The 21,087-nt window shown below is 37.6% G+C and overlaps 1 protein-coding gene across 11 annotated transcripts in view; it reads right to left on the bottom strand.

Moving 5' to 3' along the window:
* LOC114146801 (protein tyrosine phosphatase receptor type M) overlaps window positions 1-21,087 on the bottom strand; it is a 200,292-nt gene that overhangs the window by 8,159 nt on the left and 171,046 nt on the right. For 10 of the 11 annotated variants that reach the window (XM_028021173.1, XM_028021175.1, XM_028021176.1 and 7 more), the window contains 6 exons: window positions 14,616-14,713; window positions 8,716-8,832; window positions 7,110-7,264; window positions 5,961-6,096; window positions 1,696-1,845; window positions 1,146-1,319 (listed from right to left, as the gene is read on the bottom strand). In XM_028021173.1, coding sequence (XP_027876974.1) covers window positions 1,146-1,319; window positions 1,696-1,845; window positions 5,961-6,096; window positions 7,110-7,264; window positions 8,716-8,832; window positions 14,616-14,713 — 830 coding nt within the window. The remainder of the gene's footprint in view (window positions 1-1,145; window positions 1,320-1,695; window positions 1,846-5,960; window positions 6,097-7,109; window positions 7,265-8,715; window positions 8,833-14,615; window positions 14,714-21,087) is intronic. The other variant, XM_028021174.1, reaches the window with a different exon arrangement.

Raw genomic sequence — 21,087 nt, 5'->3', positions numbered from 1 at the left:
TTTACAGTGACAGCTAGCTTACCAAAGGATTGTGTTTAAAATAATAATGGATAAGTGGCTTAAAAATGGATCATTCAAAGGAAAAACTGAAGATACAGGTGGAAAGAAAACAACTGATATGTTCAGAGGGAGCTAAGTCATACGTAGTGAGAGTATTGATGTGCCTTTAGCTAACAATTTGATACTTTTGAACTCTGTGCTGTTAACGACTCTTTTGAACAGCAGAGTCGTTAGTGAGAACTGTTCTTTGTTTTTCCCAACTTTGCTTGCTATTGCTCTGCTCACATGTTCTTAATTTTATTTAATTGAAAATGATTTAATCACAAACAATTGTTAGAAATGGGTGGATAACATATATTTAATAGTGCAGAGGAAAGTTTTTGTTTCTGCCAAAGCAACTCAGGTTTATTTTTTTCTTATTATGTTTCTAAATTACAAATAGCTCCAACATGATTTGATTTCATTTCATTGTTTCTCATAATTGGAAAGTTTAGAATCCAAATTTTCAGAATCTGTAAATAACTCAAAACAAACCCAATAAGTTAAGTAGTCTTCATTCTAAAAGTTTAAGAAACTTGTTATAAAGGTTTCTGATGGATAATTTCTTCTCTGTTGACAATATATTTGTAAAAATGTTCTTCCAACATGAGAGCATGTTTAACATCTAACTCAGTAATGCCTCCTATAAAAATAGGGAGATTGAAGGAGGGCAAAAATATTGATTTTTAGAAAACTAGTTCCACTGGTGGATTTCTTTTTCACGTAAGAGAAAAATATTTCATGGCTTTAAAAAACCTAGCACTTTTTCATTAATATTAAGAAATTATTTACTTTAAACAAGCTCCTATATGTTGATGAAAAGTTACTTGTAAGTTAGTCTAATTTCAAATATCCTAAGATATTTGCATTAGAAACTAAACCAAAAACATTTGTTATGAATTTGAATTTTTGCAGTGCAGGCTTTTCTTGATCTAATATGTGACATGGGCCCTTTAATAAGAACAAGTGGTATTAGTAAGAAAATTGCCTTTGTTCTAATTTGTTCCACTTAACCTCACACTTTGTTCCTTTTGGGGTTTTTCAGTGAATTTCTACATCTCTGAAGTGGCTAAAATGACAAAGCCAAGTCCATGTTTGACTCTTACGTCCATCAGCGCAGCGTTGATGTAGTTGGAGCTCTCTCCGTCGATGGTGATCAGAAAGGGCAGGCAGCGGTCTGGCGGCAGGACGTCCATGCAGCGGTTCTTCTCGTGGTTCCGGGGCAGCAGGGCGATGCTGCAGTCCTCCACCCGCAGCGTGGGAGTCACCATGTTCAGAGTCTGTCGCATGGAGGCAGATTACATGCTGTCATATAGACGCAGGAAGGTAGGCGCTTGGGTTGTGAGTGTGCTAATTATCTCCCACTATGGTAATTAACAGTGCAATTCTTTAATCAGTTCCATTAGCGACTGCTCTGACTCCCCTGATGTTACTGTGATGAAACTTAGGGGGGGATGATGCGTCTCATATAACGCTCATTGGCCCAAGAGGGGGTGATACTATTACAGATTAATGCATTTTTGCTCCTGATTGGCCCAGAGGGGGGTTGTGCCTTTCATCAAGAGAGAACATGTTTACTATTGTTTGTCCTGCATTTGAGATGAAGCTCTATGAGGGATCTGCACACACTCTCAATACGTTGGGTACAGCTCTCACCCTGAACTCCTCTTTAATGGGGCTGGAGTTGGTCTGCGGGTCCAGGCGGATCATGTCGTAGTAGACGGACCGGAGCTGGCTGGCGGGGATGGTGGTGTCCCCACAGAGACATGCCTCCAAAATGGCATCATGGATAAAGACATACTGCTCCTGAAAAAAACAGCATCCTCATTGCGGATCTGTCATACATCTTAGTCAAGTCAAGTTTATTTGTATGGCACATTTCAGCAGCAAAAACATCATGTAATCACCAAGCTTGAAGCAAGCAATAAACATCACATTTTGTCAAATGCCAAATCATCAAGTAAAGACACATGTAACATGTTGATCAATGTTCAACTTACTACTAATCAAAGGCAGCTTTAAACAAATTATTTAAAAGAAATCAGTGTTTCAGCAGTATTTTAAAGTCTATTTTAAAGTCTATTTTAAAGTCTAAAGAGCTAAAGGGAGGAATTGTAATAACTTTAAAACTGGCACGATGTAAATACAAAGAATAGTGGATGCAATGGCCACTGTTCAAAACAAAAGACAGCGAAAAAAATGGACAAACTGGATTGGACAAAAGGTCTAGTAGAAAAATAGCTCCCAAGCAAAAGTCTATTTTATTTTATGTTGAATGTGAATTGCTCATATAGGTTTTATATGTAAAGAAATGTGGAAAATACCAATAAAAATATTAAATATATATATATATATGTAAAAAAACAAAGGGGGTGATGTGTGCCATCTTCCTGGTTTTAGTGATAATGCGACTAGCAGCGTTCTGTTTTATTTTTTTCAGGCAGACCTGTGAAGACACTGTTGCAGTAATTAATGAGATTAAAGACATTAGTCGTTTAATCCTGGAAATGTTTCAGGCGATAGAAGGCTGACTTTGTAACTATGTTTATGCATCTTTGAAGGTTCAGGTCAGAGTTCATCACTACGCCCAGATTTTAGCCTGATCACTCGTTTCCGGTTGTAATAACCAGAAACGAAGCTAAGGGGCTAAAGATAATAACTTTAGCTATGTTTATGTTCCTTAGACCTTAATGACACAAAAATATGAGAATTTTGTTTTCACCAGCAGCAAAACCATCCGTGACGAGGGTCTGCTGCACTTTAGCAAGAGGATTTCAGTGACCTTTAACATGTTTTTGTTTTAGCCCTTTGGCATTTTTTTCCCAGCTAATATTTGACATTGTTTATGCTGAAAGGTTACGTTACATATTTTAACATATATTTTTGCTACAAGGCTGATTTAAATCCTTTCTGGGACTAAAAAAACGGCAAATATTCTCTGAAATTGACCTTTACCTAAAATTTAACCCAACTTTTGCACGGACGGTTATGATTTGGTAATATTGAAACGTTGCAAAAGCAGATGCATTTGAACATGATTTTATGTGGCAGATAAAGTGGTGCATGATTGTGAAGGAGGAGGAAATTATTGCAAATGTTTTTCCACAAACAACTGAAACCCACCTCTCATCCCTTTTATTCTGAAACTCCGAAATGAAATCAAAACACATAATGACTCAAAGATAATAAATTTAAATGCATGTTTTGCTTTTTTTAATTTGAAAACCACATGCTAGTTTGATTGCACTCCAAATTTATGTGCTGCTTTGTGTTGATCATGTCGTAAAATACATTAAGGTTTGTGATTTTGATGTGATGAAAGAGGTGTGAATATTTTTGCATGCCTCTGTGAATAAGCATGAAGTCTGGACAATGAAAGCAGCTCTCATGCAGACCGAAGCAGGAAATTACAGCAGATTTCCTCCTCCTGGAGTCAATCACTCAAGCGTTGGAGACGGTGACACAGCTTGAAGCTTGATGCAAATCTATTCTGAAGTGACATTTTCAGCTGACACTTCCTTGTCACTTTGTTCCAAAATCCGCATTCAAACTCAGGGGTCACTGATTTACACGTACAAACAGAAAAAAGCCGTTTGCTATCTGTCCAGAACGCGATGTGAACTGTCGACTGAGAGCCTGCGGCGCCCTGGGCCGGGTCAGTAGGTCAGATGTTTATCAATTTACAGGTTGATGGATCCTATCTGAGCTCATAAAGTATTAAAGACGTCGCATTACATTTTCATGGGCGAATTAAACCGTGGCGGAGTGTTTGTGTCTGGCTGCAGGCGCAGGAGCCGAGCCAATGAGCCTGAACACCTGCGAGGGAAAACACCCACGTACGCGCGCGGTTTGAAGGTCATTGAACTTCAGGAGAGTGACTCAACGTTTGGTCTCTGGTTGCTCAAATCCCCATTTGGACGTCAACGATGAAACATTTGCCCATTAAGTCCAATGACGCCTGTGATTTAAAGAGAATTACAGGGAAATGATGCATTCAACGACACGATGGACATCTCCAGATGGCCGGCGTTAAGGGAAGTCTGCACCGGAGAATAGCTGAAAAAAGGGCCAGGAATGTTTTCAGTCACTGATATCAACTAAATACTTTCTGTTCAAAGCCTGTAAATCCCGTTATCCCAAAATGTAGAGCCAACCACTTACGCCGAGCACCCTGGGAAATTGTTCTGTGAGCAATTTAATAAATGTCTAAGAGATGATCCATTTAAAAAAAGGTGTTCGCGACAAATAGATGGTCTGAAAGACAAACACAGCAGAACTCCCGTTAAATCGGATGGTTTTGTAATGTTTTAATGAAACGTTCACATTTGAAATTTGAGCAGCTACTTTCCACTAAATGACAAAAAATATTATGCTGGATTTTCAAAGATAATAGACATAATGACTGAATGGCAAAATCATGATAGATTTCCACTTGATCTGCTGCACTCAGCTTCAAAATGAATCAAATAAATCACTCAAAAGAATATATGAAAGCGTTTTTTTCTTTAAATTTTAAGCTTTTGTCTTGAAGTAAAGCTAATGAGGAGAATTAAATGTTGATACCACTTGACCACTTTAGATGGCTACAAGCCGTTGCTTTTCCTCCCTAGACTTCCTGGTTTGTTTTGTGGGCAAGTTACATTTACTCAGTTACTTAAATAACTTTCTGGAAAAAATGAACTTTTAGGAGTAGTTTTACAACTCCGTATGTTTTACTTGTAATCCATTGATATCATGTAATATTTCTGGATACTCGAATCACAGAGGGTAACTTCACAGAATGAAAACAAACTGTTTAATAAAAATGAATGAAACACCTACAGTTTATGTTAAATTGAGACTTGTTTGCACGCAGACTTCGTTGTTCTGATGTTGTTTTGTATCTGCTGAGTTTGTTGTGCCATTTGGTGAATTTAAACAAAAAACTCTGTTATCACTGGAAGGGATTTATGTAACATTACCTACAGTAAGTATCAGTTTCTTAAGTTTTGCACAGTTTCCTGGATTTGTTATTTTGCAATATGTTATTCATTTGTTTTTTTTAAATTTTAGTCTAACTTTTTATTTTTGTCCCACTGCAAAAACACAAAATTATTCTCAATATTAGTTTCTGATGAAAATATCATAGTTCATTTGGAATAAGACAAAACTAACTTACAAGTAACTTTTCAGCAATAATTAGGAGTTTAAGTAAATAATTGCTTAATATTGATGAAAAAGTATTAGTTATAAGTGAAAAAAATCTGCCAGTGGAAGAAATTTTTTAAATTTACTTACATTTTTTGTAAATATTAAGGAATTATTGACTTAAAACCAGCTGCTATTTCTTGCTGAAGTATACTAAGATCTTTGCACAAAAATACTTGGTAAGATTTTCTATTTTTGCGGTGCTGTTTAATTAAATAATTGATAACACTTGATTTGAAAGGGTGTATGTAAGACTGACATTACACTGTCATAAACATGATATAACACCTGCTATGAAGATGAAGGAGTTTTTGTGAATGGTTATGACTATTCTCATGAAGTATCATTTGGTAAATAATGATACTTGAAGCAAAGATGGCAAATTTAATGCCCTTTAAATGCAACTTTTATTGCAACTAAAACAGTCGTAAACATTTATGAGGACTCCTTCATGTTCATAACCGGCGTTATGGCATGTTTGTGACAGAGTAATGTCAGTCTTATGCATGTCCCTTCAAATAAAGTGTTACCAAATAATTTTTATACACTAAGTCGGATGTTATAATCAGTTATTCTGAAGCCTTTCTGCCAAGTACCTTTTTCTCTCTCTCAAATTTTTTACTTTTTCTTGATTAAAAATATGTTGAAGTAGTGCTACTCCTACCCGCGTACAGTTTTTGGGTTCTCTACCCACTTCTGCTGCTGAGGTTACTGGGAGAGAAGGTTGACCATACCTCTGTCTGAACCATGTTGACTCTCCGTGAGCGCAGCTCCCTCACACAGTTGTAAATATCCACCACACCTTCCCTCTCCGCCATGTCCAGCATGATGTCGATGACGATGAAGCAGCCGGTCCGACCGGCACCAGCACTGTACGCAGACAAAAGAATTTTCTATTACTGCTTTAATTTCAGACAAATCATATGTAAACACAGCCTGTTTTTTCTCTTAAATGTTTTTGATAGATCAGGTTGACGTTTCTTGAGCTTCTTTCCAAATGAGTTCTGGGCCTCTACTCACTTTAAATTAAAATAAATCAGTGTTGGACATGCTCCCCAACTCAACATTTACACTCACAAGTGAAAAAAAAAAAAATCTATCAGGAAAATAATCAATCACTGACCATAGTTTGTTGCTGCGTCCATAAATGCAGGTTAAAAGTTCACCATGCAGCGGAACGACACGCATTTATGCATAAAATTCTATCACCTCTAACCCTGTAGGTCAAAATTTAAAACGTAATTTTAAATTCTAAATCTGATGTTCCTCTGTTAAAAAAAAGATCTTCTGCTTTATAAAACAAAGAATTTCTGGCATCTGTGCCTCAGTGCATGTAACGAGGGGAAGGTTCACATCTGTGAATGCAGCATTGCTGCTGAATGATATATGTACAGGAGAAACACTGAGCTATAAATGCAAAGCTTTTCAACTGGCTCTCTGCACTCCATTTCTGTCACACAGTGAAAACATCTGGCCAATTATAACATGAAAAATGCAACAGTGACAAAATTAATGAACATACAGGTAAAAGAAAAACACAAGTAAACAAAGAAAGAAAAGAAATAAAGAAAGAAAAATTTGAGATGTAAACAGAAGGTATGAAAGAAGGAAAGGGAAGATACAAGATACAGGGACATGGACAGAAAATAGGAAGGATGGAATCAATGCGGGAAGGAAAATATAAAAAGTAGAAAAGACAGAAGAAAGCAGAGAAGGAAAGAAAAAGGAACACTAAAAAATAAGACTTGCAAAGTTTGCCCAGATCTGAGTTTTCTCTTTCCTTCTAAAAACTGCACAGAAGCCTGACAAAAAAAAAAAAAAAAAAAAGGAGTTTGGTACCACAGCAGCGGAAACAAAGAGCTCAGTTTCCTCACACCACACACCTGCAGTGAACCACCATGGGCCCGGCGTTGGTCAGCGTCTTGGACTTGACTCTGCGGATGAACCCCAGCAGGCCCGTGGCGTGGTAAGGCACGCCGTGGTCCGGCCAGCCGGTGAAGTGAAACTGCCGGATCTCCCGGATCTCATGAGCGCCTCTCTGAGGAACAGAGTCATCATGTTAAACACACAGAGCGCCGGGGAGAAAAACACAGTACACATGCTGCGAGAGGTCCTTGCAGAGCAAATACAGCAGTGAATTAAATGCAAACACAAACGACATGGAGGTAAAAGTAGGAAGGATGAAAAAACTTTCCAATATCTATCAGCAAACAGTACCATCCAAAGGGGAATGCAGCCTTGATCCTTAAGCATTTCTGTGTCACGCCTTTCAGATTCCAGGGAGCAACACTGACTACCTGGATGCTGTGGATGTATGTGAAACACTCAGTGCAGCTTCAAAAATCTGACTCTCAGCATGCTGCAGCTCCTCACAGTGTGACTGTAACCCAAACTGCTGTTTGTGCCTCAGCAGTAACTAACCAACATCTGAAAGGAGAGCTAATTATTCGAGAGGATTCCCACCGGAAAACATTTTATTTAATACTGAGAGCGTTGAAGAATCGGCTGCTTCTTTCAATTACATCAGTTGTTCTGTTTTAGTTTGGATCTACACACATGTATGTGTAAAGAGGAACAATATGGATATTGACCTTACATAAAACTGTTCAAATGATCATATAAACATATGATTATTGTTGATTACTACTTTATTAATTATTTATAGACGCTATTTTGTTGTTTGTTGAAATTTAAAGGAATAATGATTGTTCATCCATTGTAAATAAAATTAGATGGATACTATTTTGATGGGGTTTAGTTATATTAACGGCTGAAGCTCAGTCAGATTGGATGGTGGAAGTTTTTCCACAAATTTTCAACTGTATTTCTACTTTGACTAGGCCATCTTAACACATGAATAATCTTATCTTTTTACAGAACTTTGAGCAAGCTTGCCGTTTTTAAATGTGCTTTAAAAGTAAACTGGATTTGGATACTTTTCAATCTCAACTATTCCACTCAGGTTATTTGTTCAAAGTGTCCACTGTCCATATTTTAGGCAATAAAATGTTTAGTTTCTAATTTGAAAAAGGAATTGAATTATCTGTTTATTTGGATCTTTTAAAGTAGTTCTAATGATGTGTAAAAAAAAACCATGAAAAATTACATAAAAAATCTGCAGAACGTGCACATTTTTAAAATTAATCGTCTGAATTATAACTAAAATAATCCTTAGTTGCGGCCTTCAAGCAGGATAAAATGTTTAAGGTGTATTAATCGTTTCAAGAAGCTGCATGCAGTATTTCACAAAAGTATTATCAGATTAAGAGGCACACCGTTTCTGAGGCCTTAATAAGCTGCTGATAAAAGTCAAAGCTTAATCACTTTTCTGCGTCCTTCAGAGCACAGAAGAAGTTTTGAAATCCCTCTTGACATATAATTTATTCTGCTGTATCACTTAGAGGCACAAAAACCTAAGTGTTTGTAATTTCCTGCTGTATGAAAGGTTAAATATACTCGAAATGAGGTGAAAGCGAAACACAAGCCTACCTTCTCCACAGCGAAGGTTCTGATGACGTACTCTGACAGCAGCTCGGTCTCTATAAGCGTCACCTTGATGTCTCTGTAGATCTCTGTGTCGTCGGGCCAGTACTTACAGCACTTCACCTGAGGGCCAGAAAACAAACTTTTTTACACCAAACATCCTCTCGTTTATGCCAACATCGCTTTAAACCGGCACACAGCCGTCATTTTTTCCCCCCTCATCCCGCAATAAAGATTGTCACATAACATTACCTCCAATTTGCCACCTGATATTTCAGTTTCTGAGCCATTTCTTTCAAATCAAAATGAGATTTGCTTCATATTAGTTTCGTCCCCCGGTCAAGGATCCGCTGTTAATGGGTATCTTATGTATCGGCGGAGGGTTCATTCGCACATTATTGCTTTTTCATTCTCACGTCGATAACGTGAAAATGACTCTAAAGGTGGATTGCATGCAAAGCTGCAGGAGAACAAAGAAGACCTCAAGGGAATCTAACATGTCTCCCTCTTGATTTCCAGTGTGTAAAAAAATAGGACAAAATCAGAGAAAAAAAAAGTACAGAGAGGAGGTATAATGACAATCCAGTAATGACATGAAATAATAAACCCTCAGCTGTTTAAAACAGATTTCCCTACAGAAATCTAAAACACCCCATCGGAAATATTACTTGCATCAGGTATCATAAGAGCGCAAAATTACCCCCCTACCACCACCTCTCCCCCCAGTTCAATTAAACTGTTGATACTGGTGGAGTACGGCTGGTAATAGAGATTGAGATCACGGAGGTATATCAGAGACTGATAATTTTTGATGAGGGATAAACGCAACGTCGGCCACAAGCAGATTTAATTTTCGTCTCTGGCATCTCTGCGCTGATTACAAATGAAATGAGATTTTGGTTTGTGGAGTGACACAGTAAGAGAGGTTTGGGGGATTTCAGGACCCTCTCTCTCTCTCTCTGTGACACCCCTGATGACTAATCCCCGATGACAATCACAAATGCACCGTCCGCTTCCAGCTAGATTGAATTAGCCAAAAGCCATTACCTTATTAGATCACTCTGAATCAGTCGCCTGGTTTGGAGGGAACTGGCCTTTGGGCTAAAGTATGCCAGATGTTCATTCGTGGGCAAACTCACAGGCGTGTGTTACTGAGAGGACACCTCTTCTCAACTCATTTCTCTAATTTCAATAAGGTACAGCGCCTTGACAAAATACCCTCAAATATATTTTTTACATTACAACTGTAAGCTTTAATTTATTTTACTGCACTTTTTGTAACACTTTATTTGAAGGGGTGTGCATAAGACTGACATTACACTGTTATAAACTTGAGTAAATGAAGTGTCTTTTGGTAAATAATGTCACCTTTAAAGCAAAAATGCATTAAGTGTCAACTTAGCATTATTTGGTAAATAACTACATTTTTATCCAAAGTTGCATAAAACTTACATTAAAAGTCAATCAAAAGAGTCAACTTTCCACTAAAAGTGTTATTATTTACCGAAGATGCCTTCATGTTCATAACAGATGTTATGTCAATTTTCTGTGATTGATCAATAAAAATAATGCAAAGACTGAAATAACACAAATGCTTAAAAAATACTGTTGGTCTAGTTTCCAGTGCAAATACCTTATTACACTTGAAATAAGACAAAACAAACTTTCAAGTAACTTTTCAGCAAGATAGAAGAGCTTGCTTTAATAAATAATTCCTTAATTTTGTCAGAAAAACTTGCTAGTTCCACTGGCATTTTTTTTACTCAGACATTTTTCCCATAAGTGAAACTAGTGCTTAAAAAATATCAATGAATTATTTAAAGGTCATTTTAGCACATGTTCGGCAACAAGGCAATACAAAGTGCTTTACAGGAATTAAAAGGAAATACAAGCAAAACAAAACAAAGGAAAGAGCAAAAGAAGAAAAAGAATCTAGTGTCTAAAGTATGTAAACTAGGTGCTCCTGTTCAGTATCCTCTGGTCTAATTCCATTTCTGAGTTGGGAGAACAGGAGTCTAAAAAATAGTCTAACAATGTTGATCCAAAAGTGTCCTCTGGGCTTCTGGACTCTGCATCTAATTAGTGAGTACTCTACAGTTTCTGATAAAATAAACAAAAGAGTGACTAATCTAATTCCTTTCCTGGGTTAAAAGTGAATACTCCACAGTTTCTAAAAAATGAGCTAAATTCTAAGTTTGTTCTAATTCCTTTTCTGGGTTAAAAGTAAGTAGTCACAGTTTCTGAAAAGCGGTAGTATAAAAGTAACTAAGTAGCGACTGTTCCTATTAAGTATTTCTGGATTCTAAGTTTGTAGTTATTCTAATTCTGATTCCATTTCTGGGCTGTATAATATTGATCTAAATAGTGCGTACTCCACAATTACTAATATTACTAATAAACTAAAATAATTTACTTGAAACAAGCTCATATCTTGCTGAAAAGTTACCTCCAAATTAGTTTTGTCTTATTTCAAGTGCACCAAGATGTTTGCACTAAATGCATCATATTTAGTGCAAACAAATAAGATGTCTTAAGCCCAGTCAGGTTGGAAACAGTGTCTATTTTATCCAGTTTTGAAACCGATTCGCAAAATGATTTGGATCTGGACTTTGACTTGGCCATTTCAGTGCAGCAATGTGTGTTGATTTAATCTAGTGGTGTCCAAACATTTTGTCGAGCAAGTTGAAAGTACTTAATAGCTACAACAAAGACATTAAAAGTGTTTTCTAATTATTTTTACCTGCTTGGCAATAAACTAAAAATGAAATATTTTGATGAAATAAAGTAGTTTGATTTTATTAGAAGATGCATCTGTAAAAGCGTTGCTGACAGGAGACATAAAAAGGGTCTTGCACGTTTCTCTCAATAAAAAGAAGGCAATTAGTTTCCTAATTGTTCTTTGGTAAATGTTTTACTGTTTTGTTGGTTTTTGTGTATTTTCTGAGAGAGGAGTGGGATGAGTCACTCTAACTTCAAAAGCACAGATTTTCAGCTATATTTAATCAACTGTTGTTTTCCTTTGGAGTAAAAGTTACTGGATGTCTGTTTACAATGCTATGAGAATAAAATGGAACAGAAAACATGGACGGTAAACGACGAGATCTTTGTATTAAGAAGATTTAAGCAGAAATTGACAAAGAGTGTCCATGTGTGTCATCAGCGGCAGCAAGCCACATTTTTTTTTACCATTTTTAAATAGTTATTTTAAAGTCACACAAATTCATTCCAAGGTTTTCAAATAGTGCAAACCTTCTTCACAGAACAATTGAGTTTACAATGAAATTACTCACGGTAAACTGAGGTATTTAAGAAGACGGCTGCTGATCAATTAATCGTTAGTCGTCAATCGAGTTGTGTAGTAACTAGTTACATTTACTTTGAGTAACTTTTTGAAAAAGTGTACTTTTGAGAGTATGCTTACTACACCGTACTTTTTACTTTTACTCAAGAAATTGTTATGAAGTATCTCTACTCTTATTTGAGTAAAATTTCTGAATTCTCCACCTAGTGAAAAACAAACATGTTTTAAACAAAAATTTCCTGCAGATTCTGTTAAAACTTTGTTTGTTTTTTACTGAAACAAACTGATTTGGAAACATTTTCTTTCGCATGATTTTATTTTTTGTCACTTACATGAATTATTGCCATTTTTGTCCTTACAGTATAACATTTTTCACTTAACTTTATATTTTGGTCTGTCTCATTATGTAATTTTAAATATTAAATGATTGATAATTTGATCAGTTACTGTGTATTTCAGTAGAGTTTTTACTTTTACTTGTAGTAGTGCTACTCTTGTGTAATTTTCGGGTACTCTGTCCACCTGTTCTTTAATCAATAAGATAAATCAACTTAATAGATTAACTCAATCACTAGCTATCCTCTATCAAATAAAATAAAACAAACATTGAAGTTTGTAGTTTTTAATGTGACAAAGCCTGTTAAAATCCAAGAGGTACGAATATTTTCACAAGGCATAAAAAACAGCATCTCATCTCAAACGGTAACCTCCAAAATCAAACCTCTCATACATCAAAGTGCGCCGTGTGCCGCCCCTGTGTGTTTGGAAGTGCCGGGACAGAAGCTACGTGCGCTCCTCTGAGCGTGTGCCAGGGTTTCCCAGAGTGCATCAGCAACTGTGCCGAGCAGATGGCCCGCTGCGATATGGCAGAGTGATTTTATAGGGTCCCACTGCGGAGCCACCATCTCTGGCTGCTGCCCGCCACTGGACAAGGATCATATAACAGACGGTTCGGGGGGCCAGAGCCCCGCAGAGGGCCCTGCTGCAGCTAAGCAGGTGTGGAGAAGGTGTGGGGCGGGGTGGGATTGGGCTAAGCTACTGTAGAGGAGAAGCTTAATGAGGTACCTAGAGATGGGGCCATGAATCATTATCAGCTCCGATACATTTAAGCCCCCACCAAAAAATGCACATCAGCAAAATGAAGGTGTGCATAACTTTAGGGTGTTTTTAGCTCAGAAGCGTTTAAAATTCTTTGAAGAAAATCCCTGGGCAGTCTAATCGTTAAGACCTTCATTTTCTCTTGATTATAATCAACTTTACAAGGAACAAAGTGTGAGGTTAAGTGGAACAAATTAGAAAGGCAAACAAAGGCTTTGTTCTGACTAATACCACTTGTTCTTGTTAAAGGGCCTATGTCGCATTTTAGAGCCAGAAAACCTACACTGCAAAAACACAAAATCATGCAAGGTATTTTTGGTTAAATTTCTAATGCAAATATCTTAAGTACTTAAAATAAGACGTCTAACTTACAAGTAACTTTTGGCGCTTGTTTTAAGTGAACAAATCTTTAATATTGATAAAAAATACCAGTTATAAGTGAAATAATCTACCAGTGAAGCATGATATTTTCCCCCATTTTATAAGTTAAAATTTATTTAACTTATGTCATATTATGGCATTTTTAATATGGCATTTTAACTTATGGGAAAAAGTTAAAATACTTATTGCTGGAAAATGAGAATGAATTGCTTTCTTGACAAACAGATTTTTCTTATTAGAAAATGCTGAATGAATGCACTGAAAAAAATAAAACAAGTGATCCATCTTAAGTATATTGTATTATCTGGTCACAAGTACTCAAATTAAGTTTATTAAACTCGTGTAAACAAACTTAATTAGATTACATGAGACAAATTAACATTTTTCTGTTGTGGTAATTTGGGTACAGAAGGGTGATTGACAGCGCTATGACCCTCCTCCTGGCTCTGATTGGTTGTTTCTGATGCCGCTGTGACCTCAAGAGAAGGCAGATTAACTAAATTTTTTCACAGATTAGATGTCTAATATTATACTGTCACAACAAAGTGACGGTTTTATATTTCTAAATTTTGGGGGGGAAAATTTTATTTAACTATTATGAGATACAAGTCTGGAAAGAAAAATATGTAAAAATGATGATGTAGGCCTTAAAAAAAGTCTGCTAAGGTTCTACGGTTAGCTTAGAAGCATAAAACATCTTTTTGAGTTAATAAGAGTCCCCTTCTTTTGTCCAATGAGGACGACATTAGGAGACGTTTCTTTTCCGAAGGGCTCTGTAAGAGCTGGCGGTTACAGCAGAGTCTAATCTTCTGTTATAGAGCCACTCAGATGAAACAGTAGTCAGTCGCCTGGATGCCTCTCTGGTAATGGAGGCCATCAATCAGTTTCTTTTCACTTCTCACTGATCAGATAGATGGAAAAAGAGCTGGCGGCTCACGAGTCCCACGCCTCACTAAGTCAGGATACACTCACACACACAAACATCTGGGCACTGATGTTCACAGACATTACAAAACATAAAAGATGGCCCAGCTAGCCTCGGGATACAATCGGGCTGTCAGTCGACCCTAGAGTGAGATAATCTTGTTTGAGATCTGCGGTTTGAGTGATTGTAATTAATACCCACCCTGCCCACTTCCACCAGGTTGGTCACCATAACTATAGCTGCCGTGTTTTCCTGCCACACCATCCGCCAGAAGTCGAAGACTGTCTCTTGCATGGGCCCTTAGAAAGAGAAAAGAGGAAAAGATGAAAAATTGAAAAAGAGAGGGAATTCAGTTTTCCAAATGTTCTCAAACAACACAAGTCCTTTTTCAATCTGACAAATAAAACAGTGGCTATGAAGAGCTAAGAGTTCCTAAAAATGTATCCAATTCATAAACACGTGCTAAATTTAAAATATGTTCCAGATTTTTTATGAAATCCTGAACTTTTGATAACAAAGCCATAATTTCATAAATCCTAAGGCAAAATAACGGTGAAGTTGCTGTCCGGTTTGGCTATGTGGTCTGGTAGACTCTCTTCGACTGGGGACCAAAATTGTAACATTTGTTACATTTTCAGCTGCTGCGGTTCACTTTCACATTGCACTTTGTCAAACGATCCAATCTAATTGAAAAAACTGTTCCTCTCCTCGCCTGTGGTGGAGCTGCACTATGAACCACTGAAGGAGACGACACGATAACCTATAAAGAAGACATGAGTGTTACTTTCTTGTTCAGAAAATGTAAACAAAAATAAAATTTTATCAGAATTTAGCGGTTGAAAGATTTTTCTCGTCTTTGGTAAAAGCCATTTCTTCCACTAGCGCTAGACTCTTGCGTTTGATTTGGTTGTATTTACCCAGAATGCCCTGGGCTATAGTTCACTTCCTGCTTTTGGAGCAGTCTCCGGTCCACTTGGTGTTCACATATGCATTCAAACCGCAACAGAGTTCACTTCCACCGAACCAATGTCTAGGGTTGTAGACGAACCAGAATTCACTTTTTTGGTCCACATCATAGTTTGATTCAGAATTCACACCTCCTCAAATGAACTAGAAAAAAAAAACTAGAGTTCAATTAAAGCGGACGTAATAGGGCTGGTGTGAATGCACCCCTTAAATATATTACATTATGATCGTAAAACAGGAGGAATATTAGGGCCAATCACTGTCAAAAAATGACCCTCCCAGATTGGCTGCTTTTCAGGCACCAGACAATAGCATGTCAAGTAGCATTTGGGCTAGGTATTTTAGCTTGCCAAGATGCATTTTCTAAAATAATAGGTGGGGGTCCAGTGTATTTTTCATCTTTTTTGGAATGGTTTGTCAAAAGAGGTGTGATATAATATAAACAATTAAAAGTTACATCTCATAGCTGGAAAGCCAGAGAGAAACACATAAAATGCTGCTCTTTTATCCTCTTATATTATAATTCTTAGGAATCAGTAAAAACCTGAAAGGGAAACAGATTGTAGTAAAGAAAGTAATGAATAAATGTTAGTTTTCTATCCTTTAGACCAGAAAAATTAGTAAGTCAATATAAGTAAGTGAGCAATGACTACAACTGTATGTATATGTTAAAGGTTTAAACCAATAAATTTAAAATAAGACTAAAAACTAAGTCTTATTGTGTGTGTATCTGTGTGTGGCAAATCTCAGTGTAATTACCACCATGTCTCATCTGTTCAGCACCAACCTTTCTCCTCTGAACCAGACCCAGAAGTGTCTGCTGAACGTCAAACTAAATGAGCAGACAGCCATTCGATGCCCCTAATATTTAAAACTTCACGGAGCAATAATTGTGGGTTGGATTTAATTATTAATCTGGTTGGTTTTAATCAAGCGCCACGTGAAAAAGAATTACTTCTGACAAATTAATTAGTGAATGCAAATCTCCACAACTGTGCGTTCTCCTGCGCTGGGCCAAATTACCTGGAGACAGAGAATTATGCAGCCACATGCTGAGCGAAGACGCAGCACAACACACGAACAAAGTGTTTGTGTTGTTCTTATCAGTTAGGAAGTAAGAACATTTAATAACAGGGAGGCACTCACACCCAGTTAAAAATCAGGTCACCAAATTCCAAAGTAATTCTTTGCTTTTGCTTCGTATTTATGTGTAGAAAAATTTTTAAGCTACCTCAGAGATGGCTTGGCAAAAAGAATACTAGTAATTATGCATCCTAAGGTCTTTAAGAGACACTAAAAAACCCCAAAGTGACCACAAAAAGGTGCGCCATATATGTTAATAAGACAGAATATGGTGTTGGGTGAGAAAATAACAACAAATCCACCAATCCCATTGTGGTTTAAATCATTTTTAGGGTGAAAGGTTTTAAAGTGTTGAAGGTTTTAGCTTTTAGATTAAAAGTTTAACTTTTTCATTGCATAATTAGCTGCTGGAGTTAACAGAATTTCTATACCTTTAAAAAAACAACCTCATTTGGCTACTTGAAGATATTACTTCATCAAATATGAACAGTCAGAGTGGAGTACATGAAGAAGCCCCACCCACCTTACAGGGGGATTTCTATGATGTTATAAAACATACACTGCAAAAACACTGAAACTCACCAAATAATTTTGGTCTAGATTATAGTACGCTTGAAATAAGACAAAACTAATTTAAAAGTAACGTTTTAGCAAGAAACAGGAGCTTGTTTTCAGTAAATTATTCCATAATATTAATAAAAATACTAGTTCCACTGGCAGATTATTTCACTGAAAAATGTCTTGTATTAAGTTATATAATCTGCCAGTGGAACTAATATTTTAAGAAGAAAACTAAGTGCAAATTCTGGTATTTTAAAGACTGAAATTTGTATAAAATTAAGATAAATAACTTACCTACAGTTACACCTAATATGTGTCTGTTTTCTTCCAAGAGACAGTCATACAATGAAGTTTTTAGTGTTTTGTGGACTTTTTGTTGCCTCTCTTTAAATTTCTCACATCCTTGACAGAGGAGATCCACCGGAACCGTTTTTCCCTCCATGTAAAAGTTTCTAGATCCACCACTGTGTGCCGTTAGTGTTTCTAAATGCGCAACCAGCTTTGATTTATACAATTTTGATGAATTTAAAATTCCTTAGCAAATATAGCTTTGTTTGGAGCCAAAGCATGTATATATTTTAGCAAGAATATTTAAGTGTTGTGGTTTCATTTGTAAAAAAATTTAAAAAGCCAGATTTTGTCGCCCAGACGTTCAGCGCCAGTCGACTCACCAACTTCCAAGTGTATTCTCTCAGTCCTTCTGTTTTGCATGCGGTGGCATGCCTTAAATTAAACTGTAAGACCTCAGCCTCCTCTCCAGTCACTTCCATTCTAACCGATAGCTACCCAACCCGATTGAACCACCCACTCTGCTACCTCCCACACTTGTCCCTGAGGGAGGATACACACTGTTGAGAAGTTTGAGAGGGAGACTGAGAAGCAGGACAGCTGGTGTGTAGGACTTCAGTAACACAATAACACTTGGCATTATATGGTAAATAGACTGATGGGAGGATCATGCCAAGCTTCCACCCAGCCAATTTATGTTTCTATAAGGATGCAAAGATGGAGAGTTGATATGGGGATGTTGCTGGGTAGAAGTGCACTTGATGGCACTCATGAGGAAATGAGGAGGGCTCTAGATGCCAGGGTAGATAAACACAAACAAAGGGAACGCAGATCCAGTACTTTGTTCGCTTTCAAGCAGGGGCTGTCAAATTAACTTAAGAAAAAAAAAAAAACAACATACAAGTACTTTTTTGGCAAAATAATGTCTGATAGACAAATGAATTGTGATAAATAAATAGGAAGAAGCAGTTCCATGAGCCAATCCAAGGCAGAATGAAAGTAAAGATCTCAAATTTTATCCAGCCATAAGTAGCTTATTAAATGAAAAAGACCAACAGTTTAGCCTTGAATCACTGAAATTATTTATAATTTTTAGACAGTAAAATGTTGAAATTTGAAATGGACTGAGAACAACTCTAGTCAAAAATCATCCAGTTTTACTTGGATGATTGGATGAATTAAGTGATAGAAAAGATGGCTGGACAAATGGATGGATAGAGGGAAGGATGGCAAGTTGGATGAACAAATACATGGATGGAAGGATGACTGGATAGTTGGATGAATAGATGGAGGAACAATGGATGGATGGATGAAAAGACAAGCATTTTCTCATGAATATTGTAATTAAATGTAATTATATTTAGTAGCATAAAGTTTGATTTCTTATTTTCTTATAACCAGAACCAGAATCAAACACAGAGAAGCAGCCTTCACCTTCTATGCACCACCGATCTGGAACAAACTTCCAGAAAACTGCAAAACAGCCGAAACACTGAGTTCCTTTAAATCTAAACTAAAAGGTCACCTGTTTAGAGTTGGTTTTGAAACACTATAAATGAAACATAAACATTCTCATGTGTAAATATGGCACTTGACAAAATGTAATGCTTCAGTTGTTGACTTTGTCTTCTATGATTTTGTATTTTTATGATTTAAAGCATTTTAAACTGCCTTGTTGCTGAAATGTGCTATACAAATAAGCTTGATTGATAATAAAGAGCTTTAACAACTGCGTCACCACAACCAGCTCATGTTGCTAGCAACTAGCACGCGGTAAAAACCCACTCTGAGTCTAATCCACAGGTTACTTGAGAGAAGCTGATTTGAGAGCTCACTCCAGGAGGATGAGAGCAGTGTTTGTAGTACAATACGTGCGGATTCTAGCAGGAGAAGTTTGGAGGAGACACTTCACAGGAGAAGAAAAGCAGCAGGAGCTTCTCTTCCAGCTGTCAGAGAGCTAACGCTGCTGCAGCTGAAGCTTTGCTTTGGGACTGCAGGCCCTGCTCCTCCTCAGAAGCTCCGAGTGTGACAGCTGCAGAAATCCCCCAGCCAGGTACGTCGCAAAACTCCCGATCAACACATGCATGTACACCCCCTCAGACAAACACTCAGGCGATGTTCCTCCTCTCCCCTATTAATATTACATGCAGCAGACTTTAGCATAATGTACTCTCACTTATCATTGATTTACTCTCTCCCTCTTTCCATCGCCTCCCCACACCTCCCCGCTGGGCTTTGAGATGTTAACCTGTAAATAATAAAACTTCAGCACTCCTGGTGACATTTGCTGCGGAAACGACCGAAGGGGAAAAACTCGATGAAATTGAACCCTTTCTGCGGTTATGCATATTTCTCGTCTTCACCAGGAGGAAGCTGGGACTTATCAGAACTGTTTGTATATCTGTGTTGGTGTAATTTACCGTCTCCGCCGGGGAGAAACTTATGTCTGATCGGTACTTAGGCATAAAAATGGACAGAGGCAAAGTGGTGAACCGGGAGCGCTGTTGTGCACGCTTAAGCTGGTAAGTAGGTGAGCTGCAGTCAGAGAGTTACAGGAATTTGTGTTGCTGCAGCAAAAAAAAACTAGGATGACCTACATAATGAGGAGCAGAGCATGGGTGATGAGGCTTTTATGGACTGACAGCTGTTCTACCTGCCATCACCTTGACAGAGCAAAGGGACTCGTCAATAAACCCCAAACTAATGAGTGTCATTGTAGTTTATAGCGTGAGAGAACTGAGACGACGTTATCCCACCTGTCTGCCGTTTTAAGCATATCCGAACTACCTCCACCAGCAATTTATGACAGGGATTTTTTAGCTTATCCAGCACTACTTGAAGCCTGGTGATTTTCTGAGCCACTGCTGGTCCCAATGGACTGGAAGTGTCAGTCACTGGAGAAACTTTGCAATGAGGGAAGAGAGGAGACTACTTCCTCATTTTCCACGAGTCCACCAGTGCCCAGATGCTTCTTTTCAGGTGCTACAGTATGCAGTTTGTCTGAGTGAGAGAGACAGGTCTGTGTCTGGCTCCGCTATCATCTCTGGCTGCTCTTTGCCTCAGTGTCAGCAGACTGAGCCTTCCTTCCTGTCAGTCTGCCGGAGCTGATGATGAATTATAAAAAAGAGCCTGCTTTCCTGGAGAATACAGATGTTTCCACATGAACAGTTCTTGGGTACTAACAAGCATTCATCTGCCTTTAACTTGGGACTTTTTGTAGCTCATTATTGTGAAGTGGAACAAAAATGATGCATGGTTTTAAAAATAGTTTCAAATAAAAATGTAAAATGTGACATCACTATGTTCTTGAAGACAAAAAGATTCAGGACTGAGGAGGAGATTCACGTTTGAGCAGGATGAAGACTCTCCCATACGTCCGATCGTGGGAAGGTCGCCTCTGCTTCTCGACCATCCAGGACCAGGATGAACCATTTCCTACAGAGCTCTGTGTGAAGTGTTGTGTGATTGGTCAGAAGTTTGTGGCCATGTTTTATGTAGAAATGTGCTCGAACAGCAATGCTAATATTTCTCTTCAACTAGTCTGCTGCCAGTATCTGGATTTTGTACCTGCAGTCGACATGAATACTTTTGACGTAACGTATTGGACAAGATGAGAAATTACGTAAATTTGTACCATTCTACATAAAATACCTTCAAAGACTGTCAAGTGGCTAAAAACTCCTGGATGGAAATTGCAAAGTCATGAAGTCGACCATGAAGGAATCCGTCTGCAGAAAGATGGGTCTGTTTCCCTATGTGAGCATTTTGTTGAAGC

This window comes from Xiphophorus couchianus, chromosome 6 (assembly GCF_001444195.1).
Source record: "Xiphophorus couchianus chromosome 6, X_couchianus-1.0, whole genome shotgun sequence".
NCBI classification, from domain to species: Eukaryota; Metazoa; Chordata; class Actinopteri; order Cyprinodontiformes; family Poeciliidae; genus Xiphophorus; species Xiphophorus couchianus.
The sequence above is the reverse complement of the archived record's forward strand: the minus strand, read 5'-3'. Positions and strand labels throughout refer to the sequence as shown.